The sequence below is a fragment of the Halichondria panicea genome, chromosome 15 (genome assembly GCF_963675165.1).
Source record: "Halichondria panicea chromosome 15, odHalPani1.1, whole genome shotgun sequence".
In the NCBI taxonomy this organism is placed as follows: Eukaryota; Metazoa; Porifera; class Demospongiae; order Suberitida; family Halichondriidae; genus Halichondria; species Halichondria panicea.
The window spans coordinates 4,594,426-4,610,387 of record NC_087391.1 but is presented as its reverse complement, the minus strand read 5'-3'; the positions used below and the strand labels follow the sequence as shown (position 1 = coordinate 4,610,387).

The following is a 15,962-nucleotide window of genomic DNA, read 5'->3' as shown; positions in this document are numbered from 1 at the left end:
TTAAATGGGCTCCTATTAGAAAAATAACAACACTCGTGGTCACTCTCTGTTCTGTTGTAAAAATCATGTCTCGAAAGCATATGCCCTTAGCATCTCTCATTGATGGATCAATTAAAGCAGCCAGGATGGGTCAGATCTATGTCAGCAAGCTCCACTGGTCCATATCCAGAGGTAAGAAATGTAGGCTCTAGTATCAAAACTAATTACTCCCTGATTTTCATACCAGGTGTTCTGTATTCGTACTTTGAGAGGTTTGGGAGAGTGGAGTCAGTGTACATCCCTTATGTGAGTTGGACTAGCTGTTGTCATGTGTTGTTATTTAGCCACGTGTGTTTCGGTGTAGGATCTTCGCACTGGACTGTCGAGAGGGTATGGATTTGTGTACATGCAGGACAAAGATAATGTGATGGCTGCCTTGGAGAACAGGAATCAGTTCATTGGGCAGTTCAATGTAAGACCACCTCATGATCCCACGTCCATGCATACACAAGAATAAAATAATACAGTTAGGGACACTGAAGTCAAAAGTTGTCCCTTATAACTGTAAGAAGTAACGTAACTATTGGAATTAACGTCCTTAGTAGATACAACGTCCCTTAATCAGAAGGCTACATGTAATTGGTTTCACTGCTGTTCCCTCGCACGCACATCACACACTCACACACACACACATACACACACACACACAACACACACGTTGCAGGTCTTGGTTGGTCCAAGAACAAAAAAGCCAGTCAAAGGAAATGTGGCAACTCCAGAAGAGGGTGTCCCAGAATCTGAAGTAACAAACACTTCAACAGTAAACTTTGCGAGTACAGCACTGGATAGCATTGAATCATCTGTGGATCCACCTCAAGAAAATGTTACGCCCAACCTTCTCCAACAAGACTCTGTAGCTACTACCAATTCTGAAGAGAGCTTCTCCATCGATCAACCAGACTCTGAAGTTGATCCACCTCAAGAGAGTGTTACGTCCGACCTTCTCCAACAAGACTCTGTAGCTAGTACTACCGATTCTGAGGAAAATGTAATGCCCAACGTTCAACAAGACTCTTTAGATACGTGTACTACTGATTCTGAAGTTGATTCACCTCCGGAAAATGTTATGCCCGACCTACAACAAGACTCTGTGGCTACCGATTCTGAGGATGATATCTCCGCCAAGGAGGAACCAAGGGCTAATTGACAACTACTATAAGAGCTATAATTTATAGTAAATGGTTATAATTCACATTTTGTACAATGCAAGTGTTGAATAATTGTGATTTCACGTATAAATTACATTTCCCCTAGTGAAAAAAATGGATACCAGTTCACAAAATTTAAGTCAATTAGTTCCGATATCGAGATTGGCTAGTTAGCTGTAGTTGAGAGAGATTGTGAAGTCTGTAGCAATGTTCAGTCCTGGCTTTTTGATGGTCAGAACGTGGTTCTTGTTAACATCATCATAGCTGAACTGTAGATTGTTAGTGGTCCCACCTACAGGGAGGAAATAACAGGAATAAAATACATGTACACGCACGTACATATACAACAAAACGGCACAATTTTAGACTGTACATACACCAATAAGCCACCATGTCCAAAAGTAAAACTATATTTAGTCTACGACTAGGTCTCAAGGCTACTAATGCACTGTACTAAGTATCATGTACTACCGTATATAGGTAATTTTTGAGGATGAGCATTTTTACGCAAAAATAAGCGAATTTGTGAAAAATTGGATCCTAAAAAATTACCCGCTATACGGTATACCTGAGGCCATGAGAACAAAATATTTTGATATAAAGTGGCTAACACCTCGATGGAAATGGTAAACCTATAAACTGGAACCTGGGTCATACATGATGATGCTAATGTACAGTATATGTACACGTACACATACACGCTACACCTAATCATTGATCATTTTCTTACCTGTCTGAATGGTAACAGAGGAGGGTGCTTTGGCCACGCCCACCACCAGTACTCTCTCCAACCAAGACTTAGTTACGTAAGATCCTGCTGGATCACCTGAGCTGCTCGTTAGTTGATTATTGGAGAAGGCAAACTGCCGGACTAGATACTCCCCTTTCTGGTAGTTGTACGAGTGACCGTCATCAATGTACAACTTGCCCTTGGCTTTCTCCTAGAGTGATGTGTGTGTGTGTGTGTGTGTGTGTGTGTGTGTGTGTGTGTGTGTGAGGGGGAGGGGTTAGTGTCACAGGATAGCAGAAATGATAATTGGAGTGAGAGACACACAATACACTGCAATGCAAGCATAGTTAAATGATGGAGTCTGGCATGAGAAGCTTGAATACTTAACAAGCTATATACCCATTCAACTAACACAATTCATTTGTTTTGTGCCTATCAATTGCTACATGCTGCTGAATAGAGTACATCTATACGCATGCACACACATGCTGACTGCACACAGTGTACCTCTGTGTTCAGTGCTACCAGAAGAGTGTATGGATCATCAGCCATGAGAGAGGACGACCTTCGAACCCTCATCTTCTTGGGGACTATAGCTCCACCCTTCACAAACACAGGAATCTGTTGGGCAGACGAAATGAATGCACATTCATCCAAACACTAATGAATGTTCACCTTATCTAGTGGTGTGTTGATGTAATATTTGGTTGCTCCATTGTAGGGAGTGTAGTCACTGTAGTCATACCAGACCTGGAGAGGGACAGTTTAGATGACCCATGATGATGATGATAGGTAAGTACATGTACACTATTTCTGCATGTATGTTATACGTTACAGTACAGCCAACACAAGCACAACTACAATTTTACAAACCTCAAAACTAGCCTCAAATTATCTTATCAATGATATCAATCTTTATCGAATCACCACCTCCCTCCCCACACAGCACACATCCACCCCCTCACACACACACACACACACACACTCACAGCAGTAGCTCCAGGCAGGTACAGGTGCACGGACGTGGTGTACTGCTCAGTCACTGGCCTCACCATTAGACTATCCCCCACCAAGAACTGGTCCTCTATCCCATAGGTATTCTTATCCCTAGGATACTCGAGCCAGAGAGGTCTCATCACCGGCAGCCCAGTCTGTGTAGACTCATAGAACACTGTGTACCAGAGGGGGAGAAGCTCGTAACGAATTCGAATGGCATCTCGAATGACGGTCATTTTGTCCGACTCTAGTAGCCATGGTTCCCGACGACGAGTGTCTAGATGGGCGTGAGCTCGGAAGAATGGGTAGAAGGCTCCAGCCTACAAGGGACAGGAAATATTTCAATACTTTATACTGAGGTCACACAAATTTATCTACATTGTGTTAAGTGGGTAGAAAAAAATTGTTGCTACATTGTACAATCCAAAAGTCAAATGTCTGTTGGTACATTAATTCATCGTACTACGTACAGTATCTCTAGACAAGGTCTACCATTTGGTGAAGCTCTACTGCCAATTTCAACAAAAGATCATGGGATATAAACAACCAAATACGCTAGCTTCTTTCAGAAGTTCACTAAAAATCAAACTACGTGTAAGATGTGCATTTTGTACGTATAGACCTGTAACATAAAGTATACCTGAAGACTATTTCTGCTCACCTGATACCACCTGACAAGGAGCTCGGGGTCAGGGTTCATGAAGAATCCTCCTACATCTGCGCCCACAAAGGGGAGACCTGCCACACTCACTGAGAGGAGCATGGGCAGGGACATCTTGAGGTGGCCCCAGTCAGCCTTATTGTCACCTGTCCAAATAGCACCTGGAGGGAGGCAATAGTGTGGTCACTACAATTGTACAGTGATGTGGCTAGCATTTCCAATTCAACACAGAGATTTGCCTTTCTTATAGCTTATAGTAAACTAGGCCTCGTGGAGAGGTGGTTAGTACCAACCGCCACCACAGATTAGTGTGGCATACATGTATATCCCTGGCTATAAATTATGAAGGTACGTGTACATTGACGCACATTGAAACTACATTGCCAGTAAAGCACACACAAGTACATGTACTAGTGATCGAATCTCAATACTTCGATTTACTCACCGAATCGCTGAGTGCCTGCAAAGAAGGCTCTGGAGAGAACGAATGGTCGCTCTGTACCCCCTGACCTCAGGATCTGACCCTCGGCCGTTGCTTGGTGTTGGAGCATGCCGTATATGTTGTGCACGTCTCTGTGCTCCCAGTCACCATGACGACAGTCCTTATGCATTGTAACCTCTGGTCCATTGAATACGCTCGGCTACAGGGGGAGGGGGAGGGGGAGGGGGGTACAGAGTAAAGGTTGGTATGACATAGACATAGACTCATTAATAGCTACGCTAGAATATGTGATTGCTGCTAGGCTACTTGTAACTCACCTCATTCATATCATTCCAAGTGAACAGATTCAGTGTAGAACCCTGCGCAAGGAACAACAACAATACTGTACAGATCATAATGGTGCTACAGTGTAATACAAAGCAAATGCACAGTAGGGGCAATAGACAGTACTGTTATTCAAATCAATACTGACACAGTTGCATAGTAAACCAATTACTAAGTGAACACCTGCATGTAGGCTACAGATCGACACGATAACAGTGTACAGTACGTGTGACACCTACATTATCAGTATCGAATGACTGACCTGATACTTATCTGGGCTAAACTGTTCTGCCCACCATCGTCTGTTCTGAGGACTGAGGAAGTCAATCCAGGAGGAGGAGCCTGGCCAACACCACCCCTCATACGATGAGCCCCCGTCAGACTTCTTCACGTACACATCACTTGACTCCGCCTCCTACACGGGGAAAACGAGTGTGGGTGGTTATGATTCACTGCTTGCCCCTTCACCATACACTAGTCTGTGTACTGTGTAAGGAGGGTGTCTAGAGACATGCATGTAAGGGACAGATTTGTTTAGGAAATTTATCCACAGACTATGTACATCGTGGAAAAAGAAATCTTTCTACATTCGAAGTTGAAACTTAGCGAATGGCAATTCTTGAATAAAATTATCATTTGCAATTAAAAGAGTCACTATTATTAGGGCATCTAGCCTTGAGAACTACATACAGTGTAGGAATGGGGAGATGTCAGTATAAGTATTGTGAGTACCGTATTACATGTACTAGAATGTTTTGCGAGCATCAAACATATGCGAACTTTGCGAGGGTTGATCAATTCGCAACAATAAATCACAAAACCTAAATTAGTTTGGTAAATACACACATCCTTGCCAGAACGCAATAGTTAGATAGCAAAGGGTCAATTTTTCTGCTGATATGGTTCATTCGCAAAGGTTTTTTCCCGCAAAATATTCTAGTTAATACGGTACCTTGTGAATGTGGTAATTGCTGTCCCTCTTGATGTGAGGGTCGATAATGGTGACCATCTTCCTCCCCTTGGCAGCCAACTTGTCCTGCATAGCCTCAGGCGTGGGGAACTTGGCAGAGTCCCACGTGAAGTATCTGTGGAGAGAGGGGAGCATCAGTCAGCGAGGTCTGACACTTAGTTAGTATATAAAGTGTGCAAAACACTGTATGAATGCATCAGTCCGTAAGCTTCCCACGAGATCTATAGGCTGAACACAGTTACATGTGTTACTGTGTTGTACGCACACGCAGCATACAATGTGTCTACATGTATATAATTACACAATCGCTACCTCTTCCCGTTGGTGTGTTCAATGTCCAGCCAGAGAACGTCATAGGGAATATCGTGAGCGTCAAATCCCTCGTCCACACTGCACAATAATGAGTTTAGTGGTTACATAGTCTGCACTAGTGAGCATTAATGGATTTGTAGCACTGGGGAAATTGGGCCAGAGGGGGAATACCCCTTTCCCCTCCTCCTGTATGACACCCTGGCAGTGAACTAGTGCTAGCACTAAAATATTGTCCGGCCATTTTGTCAGAGCACATGGCAAATTGACTCAATAAAATGGTCATAACACGAGCAAACTCACTTGGCAACATCGTTCTCATCGTTGTAGTTCCATCTTGATTGGTGGTACGCTATGGAGAACAGCTGCAGAAGTGATCACATGATAACAGAGTCACATGACAACCAAACAACTCACAGGTGGGAGCATTGTGGTGCCCGTGAGAGACGAGTACTGTCGGAAGACATCGTGTGGGCGTGGTCCCAAAATGATGAAGAGGTCGATGATCCCACTCTCAGAGATCCAGTGAGTGTCAGTCTGAGGTATCTCCTCCTCGGTCTGGAAATAGGAGAGCAGCTTGCCAAGGATGTTCTGGGAGAGTAGGGAGGATGGGGTATTGCAAATGGTCTCATAGGGTCAGTTATATATGTAACATTAGTTATTTATGTATAATGAGAAAACAAGATAGCCTAGATAAAATTACAAAGCAATGCTTGAAAAGCCTAGGGACAGGACAGAACCAGTGCACGCAAATGTGAGATTTCCTCAGTGTGACAGTGTCTACCTTGTTGGCAGCAGAGTTGGTGATGTCGACCCAGGTCTCTGCAGCGTTGTGCCAGAACACACCCACCGTCTTGCTCCAGCTGGAGAAGCAAACATTCTCACACTTGGTACGAATACAGAACATTCACTTTTAAGAAATTTCAATCAGTACTACAATTGTAAGACTAACAAGACAAGTACAGTGTGCAGATCACATGACATAACTACTGCAACACATACTGATAGAGTTATTATTATTCATCACATCACATGCACTCACTTGTGTGCCAGCATGAGTGGGATGGACCCGTACAGAGCCATTCTGTTGTTGAGTTCGTATTCAAACACGTCCAGGTTGTACAGACGATAGGGATCACCATCACTACAGATGATCACGTTCATTGTCGGAAACAACACAAGTCTCCTACATTCTATACATTCTATACCAAAGGCAATAATTATTGTATAACACATTCAAGGGATACTTTTCTAAGGCACAAATTGGCAACTTCAATAGTGCTAAATCCTGGCTAGTATAAACTATATGTGTACCAGTGTATCAATCGACTTACTTTGTGGTCTTGAGGGCTAGTGAGTCTGCATGTTCTGGTAATCCGTACACATGCTCCACCCCAGGGAAGGAGATGTCTAGACCCACGGAGCTGGGACCTGGGGGGAGGAGGGTCACGGTCAAGCACACACTGTGTATATAATCTCAGGAAACGGTGTACAGTACAGCTTATCTACATGCATTAAACTCTAAACTGTGTCTTGCCTCAGACCAACTTTTAGGACATGACATAACAGTAAAGAGGATAGACAATAATGCAAAGGACTAGGTACTGCTCACCATAAGGTTTTGAGTCAGGGTATGTCTTGAAAGTCTCCTCCCACATTTCAGGCTCTTCATCCTCAACATTCACTGCCTCTGCCTCTGGCTCCTCCTCTGCAACTTCCTCGTTAGCCTCCTCATCCCCAGGGGCATCCCCCTCAGCCTCAGGGACTTCCTCCTCCTGCACTGGGGGCTCCCTGTGCACATTGAAGTGACAATCACAACAAGTGAAGACATAAAGAATACATTCTACAGTAAATGTAGCTCTATTCATACAACATCATTTAGAGTCTGTTTAACTCGGAGGAATGCGCTCACACAGATGGTCAGGTTCTAGCGCTAATGGCATAAACACAATACTGACCAGGAGTGCTCCTGTACTGACCCAATTTGAGACAATGTTGCTATACCAACTTGGCAAGTGCTAGCCTGATTTGCAACCACAGCTCACCCACCAGTTTCAAAAGCATTAATTGGGCGCTCACTTTTTGTTCCTGTAGTGCTCAAAGTTCATCAGTCCTCTCGAGTTCAACACAACTGCTATCTCGTTGTTGACATAGAAATCCATTTGGAAAGGGTCGAAGGTCACAGCCACCTTGGTCGTCTCAGACGTTACCTCAAGGCCAGTACTGCTCCGTTGAACTTTGCACCTTCAGAGAATGAACAGCATACACTAAGTATCAGTAAAAGTCCATACACTAGTTACTGTGCAATGGTAAAGTATGAAAGCATCGAAGACATGGTGTCTGAATGTATTTCTATGACAACTCACACAGACCACCAAACAAGAGATTAGAGCACCACACTCAATAGCACGCACCATACTCACCCCTCAAGCTTTGGTCGCCCAACCAGAGCACCCTCCACTTGATATCGAAGTCGTAGTCCGTCCTTCTCGTCGATCTTGAGTCGGAACATGTTACCCTCGAGAGTGGAGATCTCCCCACGCAGCACCACGTTGCTCCGAGTGTTGATTATATCCATGGCACATCCTGTACTCTGTACCTCTATGGAGTCCGGATCCACCTTGTAGGGGGAATCCCCTTTGGGGAGGGCACGGTTGCGCCTGCCAGGCAGAAAATCATTTAAAATGAATAACAGATTGCATAAAAAGATCTTATGTGCAATTTCTATGAATGTAGTTTTTACGAGATTGTACTTTTCTTGATAATGCCCACCTGCAGAAACTGCTCTTATCACATGTCTTAAAGTTGCCTTTATCCACAGCAGTCACACACAGAGCCAGGAGAGATACAGCTGTACTCACACACACTAATCTACACCAGTACTGCATCGCAGAAATGGACTTTTCTTGGCTGGCTTTGCAGAGAGTGGGTTTGGTCATGTGAAGCCTAACCATGTCACATGACTGACTTGTTTCCTCTACCAACTTCCAACAATCTTTGACATCTCGAGCCTCTGCTTTGACTCGACTGGGGCCACACAGTTATCGACAAAAAAGCCGTAGAATTGGACCACTGTTCTGGACCCACTGAGTCAGAATCGTTGGATATCACAAAAGTTACCCTTTCAAAGCTTTTATCCTGGTTCTAAAGCTCACTTGAAATCATGGTATGTAGTATGGGTAGGATGTATGTTCACAGTAGTCACTACAATGGTGTATCACATACAGGGAGCGGATCAGTCATTACCAATGGAGTTGGTCCACAAATGTGAGTTCTAATAGCTTTAGGCACCTGGCACGAGTTACTGTGTTCACGAAACTGAAACTGATCTGCTTGACTTGTCATACACCATACACACACACACACACACACACACAATACACACACCACACACACAGTTGAGCCCGACGAGATCAAGAGGCTGAGCAGAAGCTTCAAGAAATTGGACGTGAATCAAAATGGCTCTCTGTCGGTGGAGGAGTTCATGAGCATCCCTGAGCTGCAACAGAACCCTCTAGTGCGAAGAGTGATTGACATTCTGGACACTGACAGGAACGGAGAGGTAGACTTCCAAGGTGACTGAAACTATTGTTAAAGTAGGGCTTGTGTACTGGTACATACATACGTGTATACACATACAATACTTACAATAGAGTACAGAGGCTTACTTCCTTGAGTTAAGTAATTGCAGGACTTGCGGTTATTTTCAATCCAGAACCACACAAATTGCTTATAGGAAGATAGGAAATAGGTGCTGGGTATTTTTGTCTAGAAGTCGTTAGTACCAACCCCACTGATTGGTGAAACCTTTGAGAATATGTATTGTGGTAAACCCTTTCCTCTGTGTATGTACACATTCACTGACATGTATACAGGATACATTGTAGTTTTCAGTATTTGTTTGTTTCCCTCCTTGTGCAGAGTTCATAGAGGGTGTCTCACAGTTCAGTGTGGAGGGAGACAGGGACAAGAAGCTCAAGTGTAAGTCCATCACTCTTACTCTGTGTTAGGTGGTGTAAACACGCATGTTATAGAGCACCTTAGCTATAAGACAATTCACACATACAATAATATTGTTAAGGGGACCCAGCGTATACATACACTTTAGGCCTCGTGGAAAACCTACGTTATGTTCGGCTCCTATACCAGCTATAGGGTTCAGTTGTACATTGTGTTAGTATTTTGAGCTTCCTTTTTGATACTTAATGTATCAGTGGTTTCTGCTTCTCTCTTACAGTTGCTTTCCGTATCTACGACATTGACCAGGACGGGTTCATCAGTAACGGTGAACTGTTCCAAGTGCTCAAGACGATGGTAGGAAACAACTTAACAGAGAAGCAGCTCCAAGAAATAGTCGATAAGACCATCCTCTACTCCGACAAAGATGGCGATGGCAAAATCTCATACGAGGAATTCTGTGATGTGAGTTACTCTTTGAGTCTTCCTGTCAATCAATGTATCGCTATATAGATGTTTGTATGGTTCCCTTATCAAATTCAAAGGGGAAATGTGGTTTATAGAAATGTTTCTCGTGCATTTACTATTATTTTGTGATGCCGTTTATATGCGGAGAGATATTTGGTTGGTGCCTAGTGTATTACTCTAGCATTGCTCACTGTTGCCTTTGTGTCCTCTGCAGGTTGTGGGCACGATGGATGTCCCGTCTAAAATGGTACTGGATTTCAAGCAAGGCAGCGACTGACGAACATAAACTATATTTCACGTTCACCTCGATTGTTAGATATAGTCACAGTTTTTATGATGTGCATTTCTCACCATATAAAATATATCAATAATTTGTGTAGAATGAAACATACATGTATTTTGTATGTATTTCTTCATGCAACTTCATGCAATTTTCTTCTACCAGTAGGCCTATACACAACCTACTGTCTAAATATATAATTATCTAGGTATATAAGTAAAGTACATCATAGGATACTCAGACTCAGTATTAAATTTATAGAGTATATTCATTCAGACTATAAATTTATTACCACACAATACATTGAATGTACAATAATGTTAATAACAAAACATGCACACACACACACAGTTAATGTTAAAGTTGCTCTCTGTACTAACTAGAATGTACAAAATCTCTGAGCCTGTCTGCCAGATCGTCTTGTCCAAACCTCTTCTTGAAAGTGTCCACCAGCCAATCGCCCACCTCAGAGGGGGTGCTGATTCCCACGTCCCTCAGTCTCTGGCGACCCTCCTTGCAATTTAGAATAGAATCTTTGTCCTGACTGAATGAGCAGAACTCAATTTGATGAGAGGATGGGAGTTCCAGTTTCTCTTTGATTCTCTGCAATAATTACAGACCACAGTTACAAATGAAAACAAATAATTATGCTAAAAATATGGCATTCAATTTCAATTTCTAATGCACATAAAGTGTCTTCCAGTGGGAACAAGCTGATCACAACAATAGGAACGGACTATGGTAGATTTTAATAATTTAAGAGAACCACAAGTGTGCAGTACGTATCGTGCATAACTCACAGCCAGCTCAGCTTGAAGCTTGTGCTTAGTGGATATCTTGTCAGGGTACTTGCTTTCATCAGTAAGGTGTTCACCATCTTTCATGTGCTCAGCATAGAGCTTGTCTGCAAAGGTGAGACACACCAGTACAGGCACTTTCTCAACCTGCAGTCTATCCAACCACTTCTTGCTGGATTCAGTGTGGACTTTCCTGCAGATTATTATGATTACAATAGATTAATAAGAATAATTCGCAGTAATTAACAATAACCTTTCCTGGGACTAATTGCTTTGATCTACTGCTTAGCTAAATAGTGTGCACATAATTATTTACAAAAGAAAATACATCTAAACGACTGTACCTGTAGTCCACCACAAAGATGATGATCTGTGCCAGAGTGAGGAGGAGGTCAGCCAGTCCAGAGATGCTCTCGTCTCTGTCGTCCACCCCAGGGAAGTCAACCACGTCCAGACCATCCACCTTGTCCTCAAGGTTGTACATGAATGGAACAGTCGTCCGATTCTCCTCAGTAGTGCCAGAGGGAATCTAAACAGGTATATCGAAACAATCATCAGCAAAACAGAAACAGAAAACACATGTAAACAATTATGGCTGACTAACGACGACAAGTAAAGCTATGGAAGTAAAACCACAGCCGTAGCACATAATTAAAAGTTTCAACATACCTGTATTCCAAAGAGTGTGGTGATGAGTCGTGACTTCCCTGAGTTTACGAGTCCCACCACCCCCACGGCTGTGTACTTGGCCAGCTCCTCACGAAGGTTGTGGACCATCAGAGCCCACTTCAGCCAGCGAGCAATCAGCGGGCGATGAGATTTGGCCACAAGGGAGAGAATGTTCTTCTCAAAAAAATTTTCCCACAGTGAAACTAATTTTTCTAAAGGCATTTCTTCTGTGATTTTCCTTTCACTACAAATGTCGGCAAGTTGTCGCTCAAGAGAGTAGCTGATGTATTGGCTGTTGCAGGTTACTGTTTTCTCTGCTCCCTGAACGATGAACTGAAGTTTGGCAGCATATTGGGTGTCGTTTGGAGTAGGTGACATTGCTTTGGCTTCAACAATAATACCCTTGATATAGTCTTCGATCTTGACGAGCAGTTGTTCACCACGACATTGCTTGAGAATCGGCTGAATATGCTCAAAATCGAGACTTGATAGAGCCCAAACCCCCACACTTGCTCTGGCTGAAAGTTCCAAAACCTTTGAGTGATCTTTCTCTGATTTCATTAATGGAATGTTAATTTCGTGTTGCTCCATGAATCCAGCAAGCAGTGAGGTACATATCGCTAGGTCTTTTTGGCGGATATCATTCACAGTTTTCAGCATAAGAGAGTTATCAAGACATTCTAACTTCTTGGCAGAATTTACTGCCGAAGAAGACGAGACAGAGGATGTTAATTTGTCTGAGGTAAATCCTGATGTGGAAGCAAGCTTTTCCTTCCCAATATGGAGGGTTTCAATGGGTGACTTGAGTTGTTCATTCGATACACCATACAGCGAGCTAATATTCAATCCACATATGACACTTTTGAATACGCTTGACCTACGAACTTTGTTAAATAATTTACCTTGTAGCCAATTTATGTTTTTCACACCAGATAGCTGTGATAAATCGATGTTGGGTGATACCTTATACTTATCTTTGAGCTCATCGAGTGAGTATGTCCGAGTTAAGGTTTTCTTGTCAGGTAAATGCATTGTATACGTCAGTGTCTTTTCTTCCTGGTTGAAGGAACTTTCCATGCCGTACATCAACTCACTTTGTAAAAGCCTTCTGTCTATAACTTGATCAACCAGTTCATCAACAATTTCAACAGGCACACCAATGCTAACTCTCTTCGTTGCTTTAATAAAGCCATCATCCATTAAATAGGAGGATGGCAAATCATCAAATATAGAATCTACCACATTCACACATTGCATTGCGACATGATCATTTCCATGTGCAATTGCATATCCCATGCTTTCCAAAGGCACAACATCCACCACCTTGTCAAGAAATGCCTTGATAACGGTCACCTTGTGGGACTGAGGTTGGGGGCCAGTGTAGGGATGCTTCTCAAGCAGAGCACTAAGGTAGGTCACCTCGATCAGCTGAGAGGGAGTGAGCCGAGCTAGCTGTCGCTGTCTTGTGCTGACCGGAAATTCCTATTGTTAATAAACGAATTGATGATATCACACTAATGCTTCAACAACCAACTTACTTTTTTTACAACCTTCACATTTCCAGTAACTGGAAACTTCATGAAGTGATTGAACACTTTGAGATTGACTTCTTCATTGTCAGAAAGTGCACTTAAGGTCGGCTTGCTTTCTTTGTCAAAGTTGAGCTTGATTGACGTACCAGATATTTTAGAAGCTGGAGTTGCAATACTCTCTCCTCTGATAGACAGACGATGGCAGAACCAAAAGTCAGTACCTTCCACCACCAAAGCAACTTCTGAGCCGTGATCGTGAATAGTGACATCACTTACAGTCGGTCTCATGTTGAGAGAAGCTGGAGCCTTTCCTTCGGATGGAATTTTGTACTCAGGAGCTTTGTCCAAGTAGCCACGAAAGAGCTTCTCACAATAGGTCTCCATAGAATGCTGTGTAGAAAAAACAGACACTAATTGTACAGCTGGAACGCACGCACGCACACACACACACACACACACACACTCAGCTTTACCGTATTCCTCATGCGGCTACGCCTCGAGGCATAATAAAGTACACACCTTTTTAAAGACGTCTGGTATGAGACGAAGCAACTCATCAGTTTTGAGATGTGAATGAATGGTTGATTGATCTTTGGTCATCTCACTGAACTGAAGACAAGAGGACTGGTCGGTGGAGTAGGAGAGCTGGTAGTAGGTCAATGATTGGCTTAGTCCAGTGTTTCGAGACAACCCTTCCAATATCTTCCTTAAGAATTCCACAAACTCAGAAAAAGAGGATTGTACCTAACAGTATAATACACACTAACATTTGCTGCAATGGTATTCATTGCTTACCTCTGAGCTTTCAAATGAGAGCTGCCCTATGTCTGAGAGAAGTTTCTGTGTCACAATATCCTGAAAAGCCTGTAATGTATTGATAATTGGTTACACAATGACATAATGAGGATACAATTATACTTACTGATTTGGGTACTTCTTTAACTTTCATTTGAAGGCCAGGTTCTTTTGTTACTCGCTCTTCAATCAGAGTGCTACATGGTAGGTCAAGAACCCTCAGAAGGCGAGGAACTATGTCCTCCTCAAAGTAGATGGCATGGATTGTGCTAGCAATCTCAGGACGATCTCTTGCCAGATCTGCTAGTTGGGGCACTGGGAGGTGGGGCTGGGCAAATGTGATACACACAAGGTTCTCTTGAAGCAGCTGAGCTGGTATGTACCCTCGCTGCCATACTTGAACGGCTATTGAACAAGCTAGCATTCCACCAAAAGAAAAACCTGAAAATGAAAATAAACCATTACAATCAATCACATCATTATAGCCATACAAACCTGTGAGAACAACTCTGTTTGTGTTATTGTTGAGAAGCTCGGTGATGAAGTCAATTGGAAAATTCTCTGACTGAATTTTGATCCCTACAAGTAAATATTTCTCAGGGTTTGATGAAAGTATACATTAATCCTACCATTTTCAAAGGACTTGAACCTCTTAGGCCATTCTGTGATGTTTGGCTCACTCTGAAAGGCAATGTAGTAGGTAGAGTCGTCTTGTGTTGCTATGAGATACCGATCCTGTTTTGACCGAGAGATAGAGACTTCTTTAAACGAGTGCCCAGGAACAAACCGCTTGTCTTTGAAGAACTTTTGGTACTCTCCGGCATCAGTCTTGTTGACTGCTAGTGAGCAAATACTGGCATGATACACAACAGGCTTTGAAAACAGACATAATTTTGGAACAGGAGCAACTTTAATTGGACTTGTTGGTATGGCCACAATTTCGGTGAATTTTACTGTGGCCAGTTGCTTTGCCCAATGATACACGGAGACATCGGTAATCAGGTTATCTTTTTCGTGTAGAGCCAGGAGATGCTCGTCCAAATGGTTAGTGGAAGAGCAGCCAGCTTGAATGAAGCGGATCACGTAGTCACTAAGAGCTGTTTTCTCAATTTTGTTCTGATCAGCACCGCTGTACACTTTTAAAGCATCTAGCAATTTCTTTATGTCATCCAAGAATGACTTTTGTAGCACATTACATGTGCATGCTAAAAAGAGAGAGAGACAATGATTATTATGATGCATGAAACACCACATTGGGAACTTACTAGGAATTTGCTGAGCTCTGAGGATTTCTTGAAGGTTCGCTTGATAATTTTCTGGATATTAAAGAGACACAGTATAATTATGAGCTACCTTACATGAATCACCATCACATAAGGCCGAAATCTTGATTAAACTCTTTACACCTACACTACCTTTCAGTATCTTTGCAATATCTTTAGTTACTGGCTCATTGTCGAGGATATCGCAAAAAGTGGCGAAGTAGTCTGGATTAACCTTCACAGCACCAGAGACAGCAGTTAAGACCTCACAAGCCTTCTCGTTCTTAGTGGAACTTGGCAATATCACTCTTTCCAAAATTGATTGATCAATAATATCTTTAGCAATCAAATTGGCAGCCATCATCACGGGGTCCATTACCCCAATAAGATTAACCAGTTGGCTGGTTAGAGCCTTGGAAGCTGCCTTGATCTTCACTGCTTTGCTTGTCCCTTCAGCCATTGTTTGCATATAAAACAACATCCACCAGGCACGCCCCCAAAATTCTGTGCGCATGCGCGCCATACCTCAGTTTTGCAAACATTAGGCCAGTGCAGAGGAGGAATGCCAGTGTCAAAAGGTCAC

General features: G+C 42.8%; 4 protein-coding genes across 4 annotated transcripts; 2 read left to right on the top strand and 2 right to left on the bottom strand.

The window, feature by feature from the left end:
* The first annotated feature begins 2 nt into the window (after positions 1–2).
* On the top strand, positions 3–1,278 carry LOC135349068 (uncharacterized). The gene is made up of 4 exons (XM_064547546.1): positions 3–171; positions 227–285; positions 344–451; positions 704–1,278. Exons 1-4 carry the CDS (start codon positions 66–68, stop codon positions 1,184–1,186), a joined length of 756 nt encoding a protein of 251 aa, XP_064403616.1. The 5' UTR covers positions 3–65; the 3' UTR covers positions 1,187–1,278.
* Positions 1,219–8,582, bottom strand: LOC135349066 (neutral alpha-glucosidase AB-like). The gene is made up of 20 exons (XM_064547544.1): positions 8,392–8,582; positions 8,043–8,279; positions 7,699–7,863; positions 7,232–7,410; positions 6,954–7,050; positions 6,662–6,763; positions 6,404–6,482; positions 6,037–6,210; positions 5,923–5,984; positions 5,623–5,700; positions 5,293–5,425; positions 4,603–4,755; positions 4,334–4,375; positions 4,020–4,215; positions 3,575–3,735; positions 2,907–3,233; positions 2,593–2,667; positions 2,425–2,538; positions 1,918–2,128; positions 1,219–1,479 (listed from the first exon to the last, which is right to left on the bottom strand). The coding sequence occupies exons 1-20, from the start codon at positions 8,571–8,573 to the stop codon at positions 1,358–1,360; spliced, it is 2,889 nt and encodes a 962-aa protein (XP_064403614.1). The 5' UTR covers positions 8,574–8,582; the 3' UTR covers positions 1,219–1,357.
* Positions 8,580–10,412, top strand: LOC135349069 (calcineurin subunit B type 1-like). The gene is made up of 6 exons (XM_064547547.1): positions 8,580–8,785; positions 8,847–8,886; positions 9,018–9,194; positions 9,541–9,600; positions 9,857–10,041; positions 10,259–10,412. Exons 1-6 carry the CDS (start codon positions 8,783–8,785, stop codon positions 10,319–10,321), a joined length of 528 nt encoding a protein of 175 aa, XP_064403617.1. The 5' UTR covers positions 8,580–8,782; the 3' UTR covers positions 10,322–10,412.
* A 285-nt stretch (positions 10,413–10,697) lies between these two features.
* LOC135349061 (uncharacterized) lies at positions 10,698–15,877 on the bottom strand. Its single transcript, XM_064547536.1, has 12 exons — positions 15,533–15,877; positions 15,383–15,433; positions 14,747–15,322; positions 14,613–14,696; positions 14,245–14,558; positions 14,118–14,186; positions 13,842–14,066; positions 13,329–13,712; positions 11,791–13,272; positions 11,466–11,650; positions 11,125–11,314; positions 10,698–10,927 (listed from the first exon to the last, which is right to left on the bottom strand). Exons 1-12 carry the CDS (start codon positions 15,858–15,860, stop codon positions 10,700–10,702), a joined length of 4,116 nt encoding a protein of 1,371 aa, XP_064403606.1. The 5' UTR covers positions 15,861–15,877; the 3' UTR covers positions 10,698–10,699.
* Between the last annotated feature and the right edge of the window lie 85 nt (positions 15,878–15,962).

Coding starts and splice junctions, on each gene's coding strand:
- LOC135349068 (XM_064547546.1), top strand. CDS start 66: ATGTCTCGAAAGCATATGCCCTTAGCATCTCTCATTGATGGATCAATT. Junction 172..226: donor CCACTGGTCCATATCCAGAG/GTAAGAAATGTA, acceptor TTTTCATACCAG/GTGTTCTGTATTCGTACTTT. Junction 452..703: donor AGTTCATTGGGCAGTTCAAT/GTAAGACCACCT, acceptor CACACGTTGCAG/GTCTTGGTTGGTCCAAGAAC.
- LOC135349069 (XM_064547547.1), top strand. Junction 9,195..9,540: donor CGGAGAGGTAGACTTCCAAG/GTGACTGAAACT, acceptor CTCCTTGTGCAG/AGTTCATAGAGGGTGTCTCA. Junction 10,042..10,258: donor CATACGAGGAATTCTGTGAT/GTGAGTTACTCT, acceptor TGTCCTCTGCAG/GTTGTGGGCACGATGGATGT.
- LOC135349066 (XM_064547544.1), bottom strand. CDS start 8,573: ATGGTTAGGCTTCACATGACCAAACCCACTCTCTGCAAAGCCAGCCAA. Junction 2,668..2,906: donor ACCTGCCTGGAGCTACTGCT/GTGAGTGTGTGT, acceptor GTCCCTCTCCAG/GTCTGGTATGACTACAGTGA. Junction 2,129..2,424: donor TGGTAGCACTGAACACAGAG/GTACACTGTGTG, acceptor ACATCACTCTAG/GAGAAAGCCAAGGGCAAGTT.
- LOC135349061 (XM_064547536.1), bottom strand. CDS start 15,860: ATGTTGTTTTATATGCAAACAATGGCTGAAGGGACAAGCAAAGCAGTG. Junction 13,273..13,328: donor ATGTGAAGGTTGTAAAAAAA/GTAAGTTGGTTG, acceptor TATTAACAATAG/GAATTTCCGGTCAGCACAAG. Junction 11,651..11,790: donor CCACACTCTTTGGAATACAG/GTATGTTGAAAC, acceptor ATACCTGTTTAG/ATTCCCTCTGGCACTACTGA.